This window comes from Daphnia carinata, chromosome 6, assembly GCF_022539665.2.
Source record: "Daphnia carinata strain CSIRO-1 chromosome 6, CSIRO_AGI_Dcar_HiC_V3, whole genome shotgun sequence".
Classification (NCBI taxonomy): domain Eukaryota; kingdom Metazoa; phylum Arthropoda; class Branchiopoda; order Diplostraca; family Daphniidae; genus Daphnia; species Daphnia carinata.
This window is the reverse complement of record NC_081336.1, coordinates 4,392,038-4,412,338: the sequence shown is the minus strand read 5'-3', so window position 1 is coordinate 4,412,338 and position 20,301 is coordinate 4,392,038. Positions and strand designations below refer to the sequence as shown.

The 20,301-nt window shown below is 39.0% G+C and overlaps 3 protein-coding genes across 3 annotated transcripts; all 3 read right to left on the bottom strand.

Moving 5' to 3' along the window:
• Positions 1-1,423: 1,423 nt before the first annotated feature.
• Positions 1,424-4,618, bottom strand: LOC130690120 (lysosomal acid glucosylceramidase-like). Its single transcript, XM_057513100.2, has 15 exons — positions 4,461-4,618; positions 4,174-4,377; positions 3,973-4,099; positions 3,731-3,884; positions 3,605-3,663; positions 3,424-3,525; positions 3,282-3,331; positions 3,185-3,217; positions 3,054-3,086; positions 2,677-2,759; positions 2,558-2,596; positions 2,343-2,487; positions 2,156-2,229; positions 1,672-1,952; positions 1,424-1,606 (listed from the first exon to the last, which is right to left on the bottom strand). Exons 1-15 carry the CDS (start codon positions 4,525-4,527, stop codon positions 1,507-1,509), a joined length of 1,551 nt encoding a protein of 516 aa, XP_057369083.1. The 5' UTR covers positions 4,528-4,618; the 3' UTR covers positions 1,424-1,506.
• Positions 4,619-4,932: 314 nt separating this feature from the next.
• Positions 4,933-7,908, bottom strand: LOC130690121 (lysosomal acid glucosylceramidase-like). The gene is made up of 15 exons (XM_057513101.2): positions 7,723-7,908; positions 7,561-7,647; positions 7,314-7,430; positions 7,105-7,231; positions 6,859-7,012; positions 6,649-6,761; positions 6,541-6,588; positions 6,391-6,473; positions 6,264-6,296; positions 6,115-6,197; positions 6,014-6,052; positions 5,805-5,949; positions 5,661-5,737; positions 5,195-5,475; positions 4,933-5,127 (listed from the first exon to the last, which is right to left on the bottom strand). The coding sequence occupies exons 1-15, from the start codon at positions 7,778-7,780 to the stop codon at positions 5,028-5,030; spliced, it is 1,545 nt and encodes a 514-aa protein (XP_057369084.1). The 5' UTR covers positions 7,781-7,908; the 3' UTR covers positions 4,933-5,027.
• A 647-nt stretch (positions 7,909-8,555) lies between these two features.
• Positions 8,556-19,498, bottom strand: LOC130689460 (protein Wnt-4-like). The gene is made up of 10 exons (XM_057512409.1): positions 19,188-19,498; positions 11,968-12,103; positions 11,644-11,764; positions 11,396-11,553; positions 11,088-11,195; positions 10,662-10,717; positions 10,510-10,552; positions 10,055-10,263; positions 9,572-9,640; positions 8,556-9,467 (listed from the first exon to the last, which is right to left on the bottom strand). The coding sequence occupies exons 1-10, from the start codon at positions 19,496-19,498 to the stop codon at positions 9,335-9,337; spliced, it is 1,344 nt and encodes a 447-aa protein (XP_057368392.1). The 3' UTR covers positions 8,556-9,334.
• Positions 19,499-20,301: the final 803 nt, after the last annotated feature.

Below are 20,301 nucleotides of genomic sequence, written 5' to 3'. Positions count from 1 at the left end.
ACTTGATTTGATCCCCCGTTAAATTCTGTGAATGCAAAATAATAGCATTAAAAATACTTTTTCGATAGACAAAAAACTGAAAAGTACCTAATCCATGTTTCATGTTGAACTTGTGCCATTTCTGGGTTTCTGCACCACACCCATTTTTGGCCCAAATACGGTCCCACAATTGTTCAGTTCCTTCACTGCATGGGCTTATTACTAACGATTCTTTTAGTGCAGCACTAACAGAATTTAAATTTTTAGGTGGTGGACTGAATAACTAAACAATAAATAAGCTTTACTTATTTTGAATTCTTATTTGAAAAGTTTAACAGAATTTCAGTTAGGGAATTTAACCTCCTTCACTGTTTGGAAAGTGTCCTATTCTAATTTGTTTTTTTTTTCAGTAACTGAGCATGTAGACTCAAAATTTCAGCTAAAAAATACAAATGAATAGAAGAACACAAATACAATCATTATGTATTACCATCCTTTGTTTTGTTGTTATCTAATATTCTGTGCTGTTGCAATAATTGAGCCTGCAGGTCCATAATTTGATCTAATAAACAATAATTAATAATTGAAAACCAATATAATAATGTTTATACTTACCATCCTTTTGTTGTATTATCTTATCCATTTTTCAATTGTTCCTCCAGCCACGCGTTATTCTCTCCATCCACGCTACTGAACTGCGAATGGCATCCAATGGACTGAAATTGCCTACGCCAGTAATAACGAGTCTGAGCGGTAGATGGCTACGTGTGGGAAAAAAGAAAAAAGTGAGATTTTTTTTTTCCCGACATTTTTTTAAATTTTATGTAAAACGGATTGCCATTTTTTTTTTTTTTGGGTAAAACGGATTGCCATACCTTACCATTTTTGTTAAAATCGGCCAAAAATGACATCCCTTGGAATTCTATGAAAACCATACAGTTTAATCTAAATTTAACGCTGATTCAGAAAAAGCTACTCGTTTTCTTGTCAAGTTAGGCGTTTTGAATTACACAGAAAAGTCGGGCTTATTATTTTAGTCGGGCTTAAAAAGTTTTTCTGAAAAAACTGACATTCATTGGAATTGATTGAATATCACAGGATATACTCAAACTAATAGCAAAATACTCAAGATATAACATCTCACAATAAAGACAGGTAGACCTTCAGTAAGACTGTAGGGATATATTTTGTTTATCTGTCGAAAAATTGCGAGAATCTGGCTTGGAAACTCAAGTAAAAGTTCTTTAACAAGCCCAAGGTTGATCCAAATTTTTCGGTTTTTTGCTTAAGCAGACACAAGGGGGAAAATGCCGGTGTTTGCCAACTAGGAGACAAGTTGATAACGACCATATTTGATTCACCATATTTTCGATTTAGTGAGACCGTGAAGTACTTCAATCCGCTTGCGACGTGCGATAAGCTTAAACCGATACAAAAATAATGCTTTATTCCTTTATTCTGATATATTTTAAGAGCTGACACCACTAAAATGAATTTCAGTTGCAACTAAATAAAACCAAAAATAAGCTAGCCGTATAGAATGGTGTGCATAGAGCGGGCTTCACATGGAATTTCCAAAGTTCCGCGTTCGGCATCGTTGAGTAAAATTGTTTTGTCATCGTCCGACCTGTATTTTGAATAAACCACGTAAAGTTTTAGGCATTCGACAGTGAAAAACCAAAGAAAACTTACTGATTCAAAATAACGACTGCTCGATTTCCGTCCGGCAGAACGAAAGCAGTTCCGATAAGGGTCGTGTCATTCGACATGTCAATATCTACTCTAATTGAATTTTCTGGGACGTATTTGGAAAAGTGCCCCATAGCATAAAACATGGGTTGTTTGTAGAACTCGTCGATGGTGTTATTCACAATAATAGGTGAATCTACAAAATTCTCCGACCAATTTGGACCTCCGCCTTCGTCCAGGGCAAGATTCCAGTCAACCCACCCTACAGCCCAGTTATTCATATTCTGCGCATAGCAAAATATTTTGAATAAGCCTCAACCTCGCTGATAGGATTCGAAAATTATGCAAAGAGCAAAAAGTTTTGTAGCTAGCTCAATCCGCAGAAAACGTTCAGAAAATCACGAATGCTCATTGCAATAATTTAAAAAATTACACTAAGATTATCGAAATAGGATGGGAACTTCCAAGTGGGTGTGATGAACCTTACCTCAATTATGTCTTTAGCGTATGATTCTAGTCGGTCCCACGCTCCAAGCACAACAGTTTCTTTGGGGAATGTACCTATAGGCACATACAGTATAAAACTTGCTTTCACTTAAGACCTTTTCTACGTAACAAATTGCTGGATAGCCGAATGTGGTTAGCTAAAACTAGATACGGAGGGATAGACATACCTTCGCAAGCTTCAGTTGCTAAAATGAAGCGATCGGGAAACATTTCGTGAGTAGCCGTCAAAACAGAAGGAGGCGCAGCGAAATTTTGATACCAATGGACTCCGATACCCGAAACATATGGGTTTGCGTCAGGATTTGCCAACACCTAGAAAAGCAATCGAATACCATGTAGAATAACTGAAGGAAAATGTTGAGACAAGTACAAATGTACTTACAGTTTCGGCCCATTCTGGCAAATAATTGCGCTGGTCATCCTAAACAACAGTTTAGAATAAAAGTTCATTCATTTACTATTTCTTTATCACTAATTTGAATTTTATAATAATTACGATACCATAATCATGATTTTGACATCTCCAAATCCTTTGGCCTGTAGGGTAGGTCCAAGATTAACACCAACAAATATCGACTGATTTTCTGCAGAAAATTAAAACAGAGAAACGCGTATTTTTAAAGTTTTGCATTCGTGTTGAAGTTAGTCTCCCACAAGGCCAATGATCTCATTAACAATCGGAGATAGGCAAAAGAAGGCGAGACCTACATTCATTATTAATCGTACGACATTGGTTTCGAAACTACCCTCGGATTTTAAGATTACAAGCAAATACCAATTTGTATGTTCCGTGAATTTTTCTATGCCTCAAAACTAAATTAATTTCATTTTGGCAGTTACGATAGGTTTTCAGTTAGTGTTACGTAAAGTATGCTCACCTGAAGTCCATCCCATGCAGTTAAAGGGAAAACCTGTTATAATGCAAAATATATTTAGATACATACAGTACATACGAAGTTAAACACCTAAAGTAAATTTTTCTGTTTTCAACTTATTTCATTTTTCGTACCTGGTATCCGGCCATCAACCGGTTCGTTTTGAGCTGAAAATATTTATAAAAAATTAATCGTGCTGACAATCTTTCAGAAATAATAAAATGCACGCACCTGTTAGTGCCCAGAAATTCAAACCGAATTTGGCATACTCTTCGAAAAACCTGGAGAGTAAGGGACAAAGCAGAATTACGTATTTAGCTGGACGAACATAATGCAAAATGATTTCTGAAACCGAAATAGAAGCAAAAATAACCTAGCGAAATAGTCTGCCCAAGTTTGGTAATATTCTCCTAGGAGGTATCCTTTTCCATAGAACTCATTATTGCTTTTCATCCATGCTGGAGCACTCCACGGGCTGTTAATGATGAAACATGAATTTCAGTTAAAAATTATTAAACCAACGCAACAAAGACACAAACGTAAAAGACACGAACCTTGTAAACAGCTTGATGGATTTTGAACTTAAGCTGATGGCCCAGTTGATGTAGGGAATCTGTATAAGATGTAGTCGGCGTTAAATGTATTATTCGTAAGTTCATATTGAAAAATGTTTTGTTCACTTTGTAAACCAAATCTTCTTCGGTAAGCGCGAAGTTGGATAGTGTCACATCACCCGGATAATCATCGTACGAATAAGTGCGGGTCGAAAAATCTGTCCCGGCCATGGGAACGCGCGCTACACCATATTCAATTCCTCTGCTGCTAAAATAAGAGCTATCGTACGTTTCAGTAAGATAATAGGAAGATAAAAAGACGATTAGTAAAGAGGAATGTGATTTATAAACACTGTGACAATACAAACTTCATTAAATTGTCTTGCGCAGCTTGAGACAGCCTTGCTATGTTAATTCCTGCCGCATCCGTAAAAGCTCCGCCGAAACCGAGCACATTTTGGTACGTGATCGATGTGTCAATAAATACCTCGTTGGCTTCAATGCGGAAAATTCAACAGTAAATTCAAGAAATATCAATGGCTTCCATAAAAATGATAAATAAAACCTACTGATTACTGCCTTATTTGATGATGTTCTGCCAAATTGCAAATTGGTAGCTTGAAAGCGAGCTGCGCTTTGACTGGATGTTATCTGAACTGCTTGACCAGCTACTAAAACACCTACACTAGGAGCTGTGTCACAATAAGTGGCGTTGCATACACAGACGAAGCTTGTTCTGCCGTAGTCACGACGAATGCAGTCTTCGGCGGACACTGAAAATTCGGGAAAACGGTATTAGAATAAAATATAAAAATATTCTGTTATAGAAAACGAAAAAAAAAATAAGACGTTGTACCAGTTAAGGAGAACAAGGTAAATACCACGGCAAACAGACGCAAGAAATGTGTAGGTAAGATGGCCATTTCGCTATCGAGAGTTGACGGTGTCCGGTTGTTGGGTTCTCTCAACGCCAAGCGTAAAAGCCATAAAATTTTGTTGTTTTGGCGGAGTTATCGAACAATCTAAAAATGTTCGTATCAAGTTGTTTACCTAATATCATTATTTATCTAATCTTGGTGTTGATGACAATACACGCAATGCCCTTTCGTGTCGGACTGGCTATCAATTTAAGGAAGTATCTGATGGTGACTAATGAACATAGAGTCGTAAACACGGAAGTGATTTGTTCCTCTCAAAAGACGATTTTTGTTTAAAGCATAGCGGATGACTCATTACTGGGGCAAAACAGACTTAGGGCTTGTTTCTATTTTTAAAAATCCAAACCTAACGGAAAAAACTGGGAAAAAAAGTTGAACCAAGAATTCATGTAACGAGAATAACAAAACGTTTGAGTTATTTACTGTGTCCGGTTACAAGATTTTCTAGTTACTTATAGAATATTTGGCATGCGCGTAAGAAAGTATTAACCATAAACCACCGTATTTAAAGAGCGGGCGGGACATGTAAACTCCAAGGAACCGCGTTCGCGGTCAATCAACATGATTAGTTTGTCCTCGTTAGATCTGTTAAGATAAAGAATGGCACCAGTAAGTTATGACACAAAGACGGGTATTTAGAATTCTTGCTTACCGGTTTAGCAGGACGACTGTGCGCTTTCCATCAGGACGTTTGAACGCGGTTCCGAAAAAGTTTGAATTGTCAATCAGATCGATTCCAATTCTGACCGAGTCTTCAGGTATGTATTTGGAAAAGTGTCCCATGGCGTAAAACATGGGCTGCTTGTAAAACTCGTCGTTAGCTTTGTTAACAATAATGGGGGAATCGACAAAATTTTCAGCCCAGTTGGGGCCCCCGTTTTCGTCCAACGCAAGATTCCAGTCCATCCATCCAGTGACCCAATGATTGAGATCCTAACATAAAAAATTGTTAAGTTGATCTAGCTAAGAAGAACTATAAAGGAAATAGCATTTAAGAGAGCTGATCCAATTACAAAATGAGAAGGTTAAATATATCCGACAGTTGTCGCTGAGTTCCATTATCAGGTATTTTACTACTTTCTTTTGTTATTTTAGATGAATCTTAATATAGTATATACCTCTATGATGTTGTGGGCATAAGATTCAAGACGTTCCCACGATCCAAGACTAACCGCTGATTGCCACGGTTTGTCACCTTGTGAAAAACGGAGAGAGGTTATGTTACACTTCGTATTCATCAGTATTCTAGTCTACGATTGTACCTTCGCATGCTTCAGTTGCCAAAATGAAATGATCCGGAAATTTTTCATGGAAATTACTTAGAACTGTTGCCGGTGTGAACAGATCCGAGTACCAGTGAACTGCCACGCCTGCAACGTACTTCTTCGCCACAGGATGACTTAAAACCTTACAGAAATAAATTTGCTTTCAATCACACATATTAAGCTTTTGAAAAACAAGGTTGCCTTACAGAATCAGCCCATTTCGGAAGCAAAAGGCGTTGATCATCCTAATGTTTAAGTTAGAATCATAAGCTATTTTTTGGATAGCAAATTACAAAAGATTGCGAACCATAATTATGATTTTAATGGATCCAAATCCACTGGCCTCCAACGTAGGTCCTAAATTAAGGCCGACGAACATTGCCTGCTGTTCTGCAAGATAGTAAGTTAACAGTAAATCCACATCAATCGATAGTGATCTTTAAAATGGATATTTACCTGGAGTCCAACCCATACAGTTGAATGGAAAATCTTCCAAGTAAAACAAAAGAGAAAGCATTTACGAAAAAAATCTTTACTAAAACAATAATAATAACAATAACATGCGCTACCAATAACTGCTCACCTGGGATATTTCCATCGGCTGGTTCATTTTGAGGCGTAACGGCGAAAAAATGCAAGTCGTGCTTCTTGTACTCTTCAAAAAATCTTTTGTAAATAAAATAAATGTTTTCATTTTGAAAACTTCAAAAGGTCCAGTCGCCAATTCGATTACCTCGCGATATATTCTGCCCATACTTGGTAATACTCTTGAAGAAGATACCTTGTTCAATAACATAATTGTTAGATTTTTATTATATTTGCGTTAATAGTACAAACATACCCTTTGCCATTAAGCTTGCCATTACTTTTCATCCATGCAGGGGCACTCCATGGGCTGGCAAGAAGCTTAATAGGTTTGGCACTGAAACTCTGTGCCCAGGAGATATACGGAATCTATCACATTAAGAAACGTAAAAAAGAAATAAGAATAAAACATTATTAAAACACTGACGTCTATGAAATAAAATATGTAAAGTGTTAGGTTATAGACCTTGAAGAAAAAATCTTCTTTAGTTAGGGAAAAATTTTCAAGATTATTATCTCCAGCAAAATCGTCATAGGTGTAAGCCCAGGTAGAAAAATCACTTCCACCAATAGGAACTCTACCCAGCCCATATTCTATTCCCTCGCTTCCAAAATATGACCTTTATGAAAAACATTTGGAAATGTAAACAAAAAAGCTCATGCTTGAGCGAAAGAAAAAAATCGTCGTATTAATGTTATACTTTTTTTGTACTTAAGTAAATTTTGCTGGGCCAAAATCGACAGCTTCGCAATGTTGATTCCAGCTGCGTCGGTAAATGCGCCACCAAATCCAATAATTTTTTGGTATTGAACAGAAGGATCTATAAATATTTGGTTTGCTTCACGAAATTAAACAGAACACACTAGTCTTAGTCAAAATGAAGGAGCGTTTCACAATATATCATTCTTGCATACACCTACCAAGAAGTGAATTTGAAAAGCCCACGAAAGTCAGGTTGGTTATTCGGAAACGTGCGTCTGCTCTAGTGGACGAGATCAAAGTAGCTTGGCCTGCCGCTAGATCGCCAACAGTCGGTGCTGAAATGAAAAGAAAATGGATTGTTTTGATCGACGTTCTTGCAAATGAAGCCCACTTGCTTTGATGGGAAGTTTTTGACTCATTGCGTAATTTTACTGGTAGGTAAACGTCACTGTTAACCTGACTTACAGTCGTCACAGTATGTGGCATTGCAGACACATACAAAGCTACTCTTCCCATAATGGCGAGGGATGCAGTCTTTGGCCACTACAACAGCTAATTTAAACAAAATGAATCGTTAAAAAAATCTGAACTGTTTCCTCCTTATCAAACCCTATGTAAGTTTACAACCTTTGTATACTAAAATCGAGACGAGGAAACTTGTGCAGAAGAAATTGAAGTTTACCATTTTCGGCAGCACAACCAAAACGAAACCAAGTATCAAAACACACTAGTCACTCACATGCAATTGCAACTATTGTTCACATACACAACTGACGTCATCGACATCCGACTGACGTATGATAACGATAAGAATTTCAGAGCACGAACCCTAGTAGTGTGTACTGTGTAGGCTATATCTGGAGGCCTATCCACTTCACTGGACGATTAATGACCCAATTAGGGCGTAGACACATGGCAACTGGTTGCTCAACGAAACCCAGCCTCTTTTGAGAAACAAGAAAAAGAAAGTTTTCCCTTAAAATAAAGTAAAAGTATTTTATGTCCAGATATAAAATAAGGAAGAAAGCGGTTAGGAACTTACAAATTTTCTGCGTGTAACTCGCGGAAATTTCCGATAAGGAAAATCATAACCGTCCTTCTATTAGTTTAACAATGCGAAAACGGCTTGTCTTGTGAAATTGTCTAGCATATGGATTTCGTACGCCAATTTAACTCCCATGAAATAGTTCGGATCGGTTGTTATGTAAAACGCATGTAAATGAATTATTCAAGGCGACACAAGAGGGTATTGCGTGACATACAATCACGGACATAGTTCTCTAATGGAAAATATTTGTTCTACAGATTCTTATAAGGAAAACAGCTCATTTATCCGTTCGAAATGTGATCGGCTAACGAAGAATTTGCATGGCCAAGCAAACAAATAATGCAAAAGAGACTGGCAGAAAATTGAAACAAAAAAGAACAACGTGGGCGATATTAATGAAATAACCTAAACGTTTCGTGTCGGGAGTCGGTATATTGTTTTCCGCAAATGACGCAAAGGCCTTAATATGAGACACATTTTCAATACGAACGGACGAAACTGATTATTTACAAATGTATTTGAAAGTAGCTTTGGTTCTATGGGAACCGATGGTTCCTATGAGACCCAGGACAAAGCAAACATGATGACACACGACAATAAAATATGAGAATTAAGCAGACCAATATGATGACAAAAAGTATTTGATGTGGCTCTTTATATGGCTGTAGCTTGAATATGATTATAGAAAACCAAATGAAAAAAAATTTAGATGAATTTATCAGAAATGTTGAATTGTTGATGTGGCATCCAATGGAAATTGACTACTTGAATTGGGTAACAAAATAAGCGGGAGATTCTTTTTCCGCATAGTAAAAATTCTTCTTTTTCACCTGTTTGTTTGTTTTTGTTTGTTTTTTCTCTCCCTTGTTTCGGTCTACTATTGAGCTTGACGTTTGCCATAAGCAAATCGTCCGTACAAATACCGTCACAAAGATTTGTTACTGGTAAAAAAATGCGAATACCGCGCGAAACAGATAACTGCAGAAAAAGAACAAGGGTTAGAAATGAACGATCCCCACACAAAATAGTCTGGGTGTCAGGTGAACCCTTCGCATTTTGTCTTCATACTGATGTTTCGGGAGGGATAGCAATTATTCACAGCCACTGGGTGACAAGAAAAAAAGAATGCAATTCGTATAGAGGCCTGCATCTCGACTTTTTCTTTGACGGTATACACAACTGTCTGATACATCAATTGCAGAGGTGAAGTTCTTTCCTTTGTTTGCAAATGTCACATTGAACGTGGCAACACCAAACGAATCTACAGTTACATTTTTCTTCTAGGTCGATCCAGCGCGTTTGGTAGCCTCTTCCGCAACACAAGCTTTTTATTCGTTCATGAAAGAAATTAGGAAAAGTAATTTTGTTTATGCAATAATGATATAATCTTACAAAACTAGAAATACAAGAAAAAAGGAGAACACTTACAGGCTACAACCATCAATCGCCTTGCTGGTCTTGTTGCAAATTCGGCTCTTTGTGCCAAGCACTCCCAACCTGCTTACTTATAAAAGAAGGAAAAATTTTAGGTATTTACGTTTTGCCCGTCTGTAAGTTAGTGGTCACAAGCTGTATGCATATGATACGAGACGTTCATGCTTGTCGTTTCGAATTGGAAAATAGCAAGGAATAACAAATGGTCAAGTTGAAAATCTTTGCTGAATGGAAAAATGATTTTTCATTTAATGGTTCATGTTCCTTGATGCTACTTAAAAAAAGATGGAGATAATCCCCGTTCTTCTCTACTGATTCGGTTCTATTAAAAACAATGTCATTCATTCTATTGAATAAGAAAAGCGTAGTTTGTAGGACTCGATTATAAGGCTATAAATTCACAAAATTCAATTGTTCCCCGCTGAAGAGCTGTCTGTCAAAACCAAACAAAAACAAAAAGAAAAAGAAGAGGCTTACGTTTGGTTGCGTTCGCAGTAGTCGGGTGAATCATCTAAGTAGACCAAATCCTTTTTGGTTGGCTTTTTCATGTTCTTGTCGACGACAAGTAATTTGTTCTTAAGTTTTTTGGCGACGCGGCTGCTCGTGCTGCTACTAATGGCGACGCCGCCGCCGCGGTAAGTCATCTGAAAAGCTCCTTCAAAACGCTCCATCAAAGCTGCTCCAATCTGCATTGAGAGATTAAAAGAATTTTCCCTTCTTTTTTCAACACACGTCACATTCAAACGATGCTCTAGGCGCTAAACAGGGCATTGTAGCTAACATCAGTTGTTAGAGAAAATGTTCGAATTAGCTATAGGAAAATATGGTTTGATTTGATTAGTTTTGTGTTTTGATTTCTTCGTTTCCCATTCCGCTGGAGAAGCTATATTTATAATAGTAGGAATGACGTATATGAAATCGATAAAACGAACCTCTGAGAATGCTGCCATTTTGCGCCAGCATACTTTCATGGAGCTGATGCGTGTTCCGTGGAAATCGAATATATGTAGGAATTTAACAACAAATAGAATTGGAAATCAATTAGGGTTTGTAATGAACGGAGTTAAATATTGCAGTTTATTACCAAGATCCAGAGACACCATGGCACTTGCACACCAACTCCATTCGGCTTCGGATAGCCTATATATTAAATGGGATCTATGTAATTTCATTTGAAACATAAATCTATGTCTATAATGGAGTGACACTTTTATTTACGAGCCAATGATAATTAAAGTAGCAAGCTTGAAAACAAGAATGTACCACTTCAGCTCTTACATCACGGGATAAACAGATTTTTCTAAGAGAAAACCACACAGGCTTGGTACAGGGCCTATCAATATTTTACGTCCAATCGAATGAAAATTGGTTACAAGCTTCTCAACAAGAGTTTCTCAAAAGCTGTAAACGTCAAAAAACAAAAATAAAACAATCTCCTTTTAACTATAAGTCAAAGCCGTGCTTGCAATTTAAAACTTATGATTTACAATTGATTGAATTAAAGGCTAACCCTTCTTCCAGCCTCATTGTTGTGAAGGTTCATCAGTCCTTCGGCTTGCTGGTTATCTTCACGAGCGTCGACAAACTCCTTGCTGAATCTTTCACCAAACGTGATGTCCTTGCAGTGAAATAAAGAAAAGCACAATGTCATATCAATCGATACGTCGACAGCGTTATCACGAATGCATAGATTTTTTTTCAAAATTACAATTCCAGCAAAGTAGATCCTAACTAATCTCACATTATTGACGTGTGTCGTTTGATATCGTTGTTCAGTTTTCAAAATAGGCTGTTAGTTGTAAATAGTTTTGTTTTTACCTCTGAGCAGCCTCCCCATTCGAATCCTTTAGCTGATCGCTGGCGGATTTTGCCATCGCAGCCACATTCGGTAATTTCCCCGCGCGAACAAGCCCGCGTCACTGCGTAAGCAGCGCCAGCGGAACTGACGGCATACACATAGGCCCGCTCTCGACTTCCTGTTTTCATTGCATTAACATGCAATGGTTTAAGAAATACATCATTTTCCTTTACGTTTTGTTATCGATTAAAAAAAGGTAAAGATTTACTGATGGACAGAACGCCTCCAAAGACAGACGTGGACTCGTCGAAGGTCGAACAATTCCATCGTTGAGAACGGAACTGACTTTGGCATTCGCTAATGCCCATTTTCGCTCCTAAGCTGATTGTCTTCAAAACAATAATCACATTTGTTGTAATTAGCGAGGAACTTTCTTATAACAGGGATTCATATACGATAGGTGATCAGTTCTATGTACCGCACATTAATTATGTTTCAACGTGGCTTGCGCTTGAGATTAGCAAACTCGTTTCTCGTCCACGCATATAAGTAAGTTGATAAAAGCATTAAATAAATTGGTGTAAAAACGCACCGACAGGACGTTCTGTGAAAGGCCGCAGAGCTCACGCTGCTTCTCGACGAGGTAATAGAGCCGCTTGCAATGGTCCTTGTAACTAGTCGGCGTCAACTCCAACGTGCTCTGATAGACGCTCGGAGTTCCCAATAACCTGAAGTGGGAAAGCACACACGAGAAAATAGGAAAAAAACAAAACAAAACAAATAGATGAATAGCTGAGATGAGCACGTCAATCGTTAAAACATTGACGAGGCTTTCTCGTTGCTTTCACGGCACGATAAGAAAAACTAGCAGGCCAACGGGCACTGTTTGATTTGCTTAAAAATCTATTTTCGAGTTCAACACATTTCCAAATCCTGTGAGTAAAATTTGACCGATTGCCGGAGGCATGTGTACTCGAAATAAATATACGTTCAAGTCAACATTAAACGGAGTATTAGAATAAAAAATAAAGAAACGAACAAACGCAAACATACCGTTCAATACTACACGAGGCGAAGCAAACATTGCTCTCATAACAAAATGAATTCATCAAAAACTAATTTTTTTTTTTTTAGATGTGGTCTAGCGCCACTGATAAGCTAGAGGATCTAGTTTTAATTTTAAATACTTTAGTTTCTCAAAAAAAAAGCTTGTGCATAAGAAACTTGCGTGATTCTAGTTTCTATATACCCGGTTTCCTCAATCAAGGCTTATGGGAGGAAACAATACCCCAAGGGCCGTGTTTTCAAGCATCAGATCAGAAGAGACGGGGAATTAACAGTGAGAAGCTCCTGTCAGATCTGTCTTTCGTTTCTCCCCTCAGAAATGATGATGAAGCTTCTCCAATTTTTTTACCCGCAGGATAACTATACCTATTAGAGCCACGGGCGTGGAGGGGGATGTAACAACGTAACGAGCCAGACAATGTGATTCGTGCTGAACGGATTGTTTTCAAACAAAACAACAACAAAAAAAACTCAGTGAGGATGCCCTTAAATATTTACCCACATACCCACTCATTTCTATATATATTCAGTTCCTTCATATTATCCTGATTTTCCATTGTTCCGCTTTTCGATGGAATAGCTTGAGCGAAGGGCTATATCCTTTTTGGTGTGGCGGGGATGATGCGCGCATTAGTTAACGAATGCGGACTTATATACACTGTTTTTGGCTAATGCATGCGTGTGCAACTCACGCTCGCCCTGGCTTGCCAAGAATGAAAAAACTAAGTCTATACACAGTCAAATTGGTGAAACGCGATGCATCGCTCGACGAATCGTAGGGCTCGCTCCTTTGGTTCCCCTTTTTTTTCATGTTTCGTCCTCCCCTTTCTTTTCGCTTGAGAGTCGAGCAGCCTTACTTATGCAAACAATAGGTGGATGTCGGATTATTAACAGCAACGCACACAACGACGAAACAGAGGAGAAAGAGGAGACCAACAGAGGTGGGTGGGGAAGAACAAAAAAGAACCCGAGAAGAACATCAATAATCGGGCCATATATATACATAGTCACGGAAGCGAAAGAGCATCGTTGTTATAATGCCTACTAAATAGTTATTGAAATGTGAAATATAAACTTGCTGTATAACGAGCGATGAGGGGGGGGGGATAGACTCTTGACAGAGGGATCGAACGAAAAAAAAAAAAATTGGACAAGATCATGTGATATGCCCTCCCTCCCCTCCTACAATGTGTAGACGTTGTAAAGGACCTACACAATGTCGTAGCTTTTTTTTTTTAATATAGGATCGGGTATTACGTGTTCCTTTTGCTTCTCATTGGCTTTCGACATGTAATAAGGCGGCTGTCATAACCAATTAGTGTTAGGGGGGAGCACGCCCAAACCCTCTTTCACCTTGTTGAACAAACCCGCAACTTTCGGCCAACCCTGTCTGCCCTGACCTTTTTCTTTTTGTGAGTGTTTACTCGTTGTCGCGCCCGGTATTACATTTGTTTATAGAAATGCACTTGTATATATGGTTTTTTTTTTTTTCTGGAAAAGGAAATTTTCGAGAAAACGGTTGACCGTCTTGTCGTTAAACGTCGCAGAGGGGATGCTAACATATCTGGTTTATTCCTGAAAGATTGCTACTAGGATAAAATGATTCTTTTAGACTGTTGGAATATTTTTGTAATTCGTGGAATTATCAGGTCTAAAAACTGGTGTCGGTCAAACATTTTTGATTAGAAGCATTTGAATTTTTTTACTATGAATATTACAGTTGAGATCTATTACGGCGTTTTAGAAGGAAGGTCTAGTCGCGTCTTAGAAGGTTCTAAATACATGATGGAAAACTTTGCGTAAAACTGAACATGAAATGTCTATTTTTTTAGAATGAATAGGCTACGCACGCATGCAATTAATTGTTTTGTACAATGTGTACATTGTGTTTTGCTATACAACTGTGAAACGCATTACAATGATCGCTTAGAATATTATCAGGAAATATAACGAAGCTGTGACTATAACAGGTTTTTAGAGAAAGAGATTAACAATGGTTTAAGATTTTATCGCTTTATAACCAGCATTGTAAAGTTTTTTGTTTTTTTTTATGGCAGAGAAATGTAATTACGATTACATGCTGCTATAACGCTCTCGTAGGGCTATAAAATCTGGAATATTTCATAAAGCAAGATCTTTGGTAAACACAATACGAGCCTTTGGACTCAACGAATCTTGAAAATAGTAAACATTTAAAATACATAGGCGGATATGGCCAGCTGAATGCATGTGCGCATGTAACGGTTTACCGCTTCATATAATAGGCCCTTAATGTTTGGTTTTTAAACGAGCGCGGGCATCAATGATAGTCGCAAATATGGCCACGGCCACAATCTAAATATCCCAATATTGGCAGAGCCTAAAACCAAATTGTATACATTCAATGGTAATTTCTTTATTTGAATGCCATGACTTTCCTTGAATCAGGAGGAAGTAATAAAAGAAAAAAGGAAGAGGCTAACCTAGACGTTAGCTAAGGGTTAACTGCTTGGCTATCCACCTACAAAGGGGACCTTTTTCTGTATAGGCCATACAAAGTTGACAGTATAGGTAGGTCCATAATAGCTTTGTCACCCTGAAAAAAAAAAAAAGAAGGCACTCGTTTGCTTTTAACTTCAAACCTAAAGCCATATAGACCCCAAACACGCAGCTGAAGAGTTCAAATGTAGGCCTGTGTATTGGCCTGGCATATAGGCTTCAGTTGAACAATTTGTTCTCGAGGATATAGACGACATTTTTGTGTAGAACCACAGATTAAAAACGAGGCTCCAAAAATCGTATGGGGCTGAACACGACTGGGTAGATATAGTACAAGAGAAGTTGAAAGGGTATTTATTTTCTTTTTTTCCCTTTGTGTGCCTTTATTGAGGAAATACAGGGAAAATGGTGTTAGCGTCCTGGCTAAAGCATTCCGATTCTATACGACAGCGGTGTACTTTGGCCTAGCTTTCATCCCCCTGCGATGCCAGTGTGGTTGAATGCGTGTGTCTATTGAAAGCAGGGCATAAGTAAATCTGTAGAAGTATATAGCCACCACAAATCGTAGACGACGTTGACATTTATACGTCGCGGGGTCCTGTTAACCATCGAAACACCCTCTCTTTTTCGACGTTCTTGGCTTCACGATGGCCGTGGTGGCTGCAACACACGGCCAAAACGGAAATGCAAGCCGTGGGCACGCACAGTACGGTCGCACATCAAACGAAGTTATACGTACGCACTCGCTCCCCTCGCGCTATTCACGGTGTACACAGAATATCGAAGGAAAGAAAAATAAAGAGGAATTGCGAAGAATGGCATAACTTGGTGGGCCATCGGGGGTTTGCCAAACAGTCATAAAAGATTGCGGACGATGCTGTTCGATCTGACTATATACAGAGACGGGGCCAGTTTGCTGTCGTTAAGCTTTGACTCATCCCTGTTTTTCTGCAGATTTATGACGCTTGCTGGTGATTTTGGCGTTACTTGGTTATTCTCCTTCGTCCCTTCTTTTCTTTTTTTTTTCCCCTCCGACTACACCAAGGCAACCTTTACTCTCCTGCTCCCTCGCCTATCTTTTTTCTTTCTTTTTTTTTCTGGTATATATATAGCGTAGTAAACCCCGCATGCAGAGTTATTGCCGCTGAAACGCCCTTCATCAAATAGTGAATGATGCGTCTCGGTCTCGAGCCCCCCGATACGAAGCTGATAGAGACGTCGGCCGTCTTGATGTGTCAACATTTTTCTTCTCCCTTTTTTTCTTTCTCTCTATGGTTCTGTTCCTCCATGCTTCCATCACTGCTGATTTTTCTTTTTTTTTTTTTTTAATACTTTACGATAGCTGATTATCATTTTTTTGCTGTTCTGCCAGAGAGAGAGAGACCATCCTAAATGATTAGAGCATATAAAGTTGTCATCTGATGTCCCAATCGTAAAAACAACTGCTGGATAAGGTTTTTTTTCCCCTTAAAATCTCACGATCTATATGAGTGTTATGACAGCTGACTAGACGAGCAGTTTTTTGCGGTATACACTTGTGCGGATTGTAAATGATAAACGGTCGTTGCCTATCGCAAATAGTAAAAATTAACACAGAAAAAACCTGAATAATTCATCTTGAGCTAGAAGGAATGGCAAGCCAATTCCCCAAAAATGGTGAAAGTCCAATCGAAATTGAGATTGTTTTCGTAGCCATTTTTTCTATTCGTGTCAACGGTAACAATAAAAAACGGATAACACAAATAAAGCAAGAAAAAAAAAATGAAAGATTCGTAAAGCGACCCTGTTTCAGCCAACGACGTGCACACATATACATAGCGATCCATAGCAACCGTGTTAAGATTATTTGTTTGTAGTTCGGTCGCAGCCAAAACGCCTCTCACTTTTCTCTCTTCTCTCTTCTGTCTGTATACGTACAGTGCGGCTATATAGTTCTATATTACAAACTTCAAAAGCCCACACGGGCACCTTTGCCGCCTATAGCCATCCAGCATGGTGGGTGGCTCAAGGGAAGCCATGAAACGAGAACTAAAAGAAAAAAAAGAGGGATGAAAAAAATAAAAAAAAAAAACTAAAGAAAGAAAGAGCCGACGAAAAGGAACAAACATTAGTTCCGTTCGACTGACCAAACAAGCTCTGTGTACTCATACAGTACCGCGGTGGTGCCCGTGTGCGAGTAGTCGGCTGCATATATACAGGGCCCCGACCACAAAGTCGAAGCATGAAAAACTTGTTCAAACGACTGCCGAACACCCCCCTCCCGAAACGTGTGCCATAAACTGACTGTTAGATCCGTTACACTTTTGCTTGCACATTTTAAAAAATCGGACGCTGGCTGCGTTTAGACCATCACCATCAACTAGCCATCGAAACTCGATTAAATGTGTTTTGCGCAGAAAATGTTCATTGTTTATTGCGCGTAATAAAACGCGAAGGGCTTTCTCATGTCGGAGTTTTTGCAGCTTTTTGGTCTTGTATTTCGTTCGGCAAAATGTTTGAATGTATATTCAAGATGGTAACGCTGTTCAACAGTTTTCCCTAGTAAAGGTTCAACTCTTTTGTCGCCGTTACGGTCACGGGGAATGTGTCCTTCACCTCAATCGTGCCGTTGATGTTGATCGTTGTTTCATTACTGATTTACATCGATTGCCCTAGACGGCCAAGCCAAGACAGACGTGCGCAAAATTCATTACATTGTAATGTTGTTTCAGTATAAATGCATCCCTGGACTTGAAGACCCCAGCAATGAATCGAGATAAGGTAGAAGAACATGTTAAGGGTTCCAAAACGAAAAAAAAAAAAAGGAAGAAGAAAGAAGCGAGGGGTGACATGAAGGCTAAAGAGGAAAGATGTTTGGCGTTGCTGGTACACAGATTGTACTACGCGGATATGGGGCATATTTCGGTGAATTTCTGGTCAGCTGGGGCCCCACTCAAGATTTACGACTTTTGACGAAAGTTGTCGGAGGGGAAGCTCGAAAGCAGAGGGTGCTATAGGTCGCTTCAAATTCTTTGTTGGGGAGCCTCTATTCGTGAATAACGTTCTATCACTGTAATATCTACGAAAGGCAAACGCAAAAACACGCAATATAACAACGTGACGTCGACTGAGTGCAATACTTTTCTTTTATTGTAACATTAAATATTCTATATTTAATATTATTAGGTGAAGGGCGTATATACACGCAAATCCAGCTTGCCGAGTCTGTTTTTGTTTTTTTTCTCCCCTCTTTATATTGCTAAACCTCGTCGTTTGGTTCTAGTTAAAAAACTATTTAGAGCTCCGGCGGGTTTTTATGTCGCCAATGACCACGATGAGCTATTACCAGTGGTCGTATAACGTGCGCGTGGCTGCGTGACAGACACCAATGCAGCTGATGAACCAGTAAAAAATAAATAAAAAGGGAGAAAAAAAAAAAAAATTTCAAACAAATAGGCAGGATGTAGTGGTCTCACTACTGGACTATATATCTAATTTTATACGTGTATACAGTGTATAATGTTGTGGAGGGATGGCAGCGCGTTATAGTGCGTTGCCGTTGAGTTTAACTACCCAAAAAGGCGGAAGGGTGTTTTCCAGCATTTCACTGAATGCTTTCTCTCTCTGTTGGCGTTTTTTTTTTCTTAATATCTGGAAACCATTACTATATATACTGTTGTGCTGCCAATGGTGGGTGTGAATTTTTCTCCCCTTTTTTTTCCCTATTCTTTGGTAAAAGAGCTAGAGCGACGAAGCTGCTGGGCAGGACGAATGTATAGGGAACTTTTGGCCGCGCGTCGTCGTAAACGTCACAGCCAGGGCTACAAATTCCGTTCTTTTCCCCCCTTCTCACCACAGTAAGACAGAGTCGGAAGGCTCGAAAATCCGTTGTTGGGGGGAGAAAAATATACGCACACTACTGTATTATCTATACAGAGTTATACACACACACACGCAAACCATCACGCACACAGAAACTTTAAAAGCCTAGAAATAGAGTGGGGGATGAAGAAAGGGAAAACAAAATGGTTAGCCTATTTAGACGCCTAATATTTATACCCTATCGTCCCCAACATCGACGACGCCGATGTCGTGACTTTTTACCCCGTTACGATACCGTCCGTGGATGTGGTGATTTCAATCGTGGAACTGGCCGTAGGCCTAGATGTGCACGCATGCCCCCGAACTTGAAAACGTGTTTGTATCCCTTAGCGCGTATGTGTTAACGAGTAGATTCGAATGGCGTTATATCTGAGTCAAATGCTAGAAATCAAAGATGCAATGACTTACCACCAACTGGCCGTAGTGACTTGAACGTGAACGATCAACATCATGAGCAAGGCGAAAATCAAGCGCACACCGCCGGCATTTCCCGCCGACTTTTTGGCCATCTTGGCCGACCTGACAGAGTGGACGGACCACGCACGATTGCTTATGGACAACGACTCCATCTTAACATTCTGTAGGTGCAAAAAAAAAACTATGGTCAAATGGCTTAATGTTCGTTTCTGCTTATAGAGAAGAGGTGGTATAGCTGGACGGTCAGCACTGTTCGGAACTTCCAACACGTCTGTAGCAACTGGCTGCCGGAGCTTCCACATTTGAGGAAGGAAAATAAAAGGCAGCCAACGTTCTACGACCTACACTCTCTGTCAAGCCAACAAACTGACTGGGTATTATGGTTTTACTGTTCGGCAGTGTAGAATCTCCATGGCTCGTTAGAGACTTTAGCTTGTCCGATGTAGCGCTACGTTTCACACGGGTTTTGACGTAAAAACAAATAAAAACTCGTTTTAGGATAACGTATTGTGAGGACAATTTGGGCATCCTAGAATTTTAGATTCTGTATTGGCCGTGAGCCTCTTTTACGAAGTTTACAAAGTTGTGAAAGAAACTATCGCAGAGTATGAAAGAACATGCTTGAAAAAAACATTGGATTTCTAATATTCTAGCCCAATTGGCTTTAAATTAAAAAAATAATAATAATAATTTCCTGGATTTACTTATCGATAAGCAGGAGCGAAAAGTTTCTTAACTAAATGAAGTAGGAGATGAAACTGGTTGAACCAAGAAACATCTTTCATTTGATCGTGCGCGTTTTTTTTACGTCGGGGCTTTTATAAGCTGTTTATGACGCATCGTTTCATCGCTACACCAATCGCTCGCCCATCCGAACGCTCGTGTGCGCCCGAAAAATTCGGAATGTCTTTAAAAAATACCATTTCATCGCGAAACCGTTTTATTACGTGCTACTTGCTATGTTAGCCATGTCAAGGGCACCCGGAGAAAATTGTCACTCACACCAATTTTAATAGCCAATCAAAATTAAAGAAACTGAAAAATTAAGTTAGTTTGAAAATATCTTTTGGCCGTTTGCTTATTGGTTTACCTACGCAGTAAAACG

Coding starts and splice junctions, on each gene's coding strand:
- LOC130690120 (XM_057513100.2), bottom strand. CDS start 4,527: ATGGCCATCTTACCTACACATTTCTTGCGTCTGTTTGCCGTGGTATTT. Junction 4,100..4,173: donor ATCAAATAAGGCAGTAATCA/GTAGGTTTTATT, acceptor TCCGCATTGAAG/CCAACGAGGTATTTATTGAC. Junction 3,087..3,184: donor GGTTGATGGCCGGATACCAG/GTACGAAAAATG, acceptor GCATTATAACAG/GTTTTCCCTTTAACTGCATG.
- LOC130690121 (XM_057513101.2), bottom strand. CDS start 7,780: ATGGTAAACTTCAATTTCTTCTGCACAAGTTTCCTCGTCTCGATTTTA. Junction 6,589..6,648: donor GGCAAGCTTAATGGCAAAGG/GTATGTTTGTAC, acceptor TTATTGAACAAG/GTATCTTCTTCAAGAGTATT. Junction 5,950..6,013: donor TTCCGAAATGGGCTGATTCT/GTAAGGCAACCT, acceptor TATTTCTGTAAG/GTTTTAAGTCATCCTGTGGC.
- LOC130689460 (XM_057512409.1), bottom strand. CDS start 19,498: ATGTGGAAGCTCCGGCAGCCAGTTGCTACAGACGTGTTGGAAGTTCCG. Junction 10,718..11,087: donor ACAATGAGGCTGGAAGAAGG/GTTAGCCTTTAA, acceptor TTTAATATATAG/GCTATCCGAAGCCGAATGGA. Junction 9,641..10,054: donor TACTGCGAACGCAACCAAAC/GTAAGCCTCTTC, acceptor ATAAGTAAGCAG/GTTGGGAGTGCTTGGCACAA.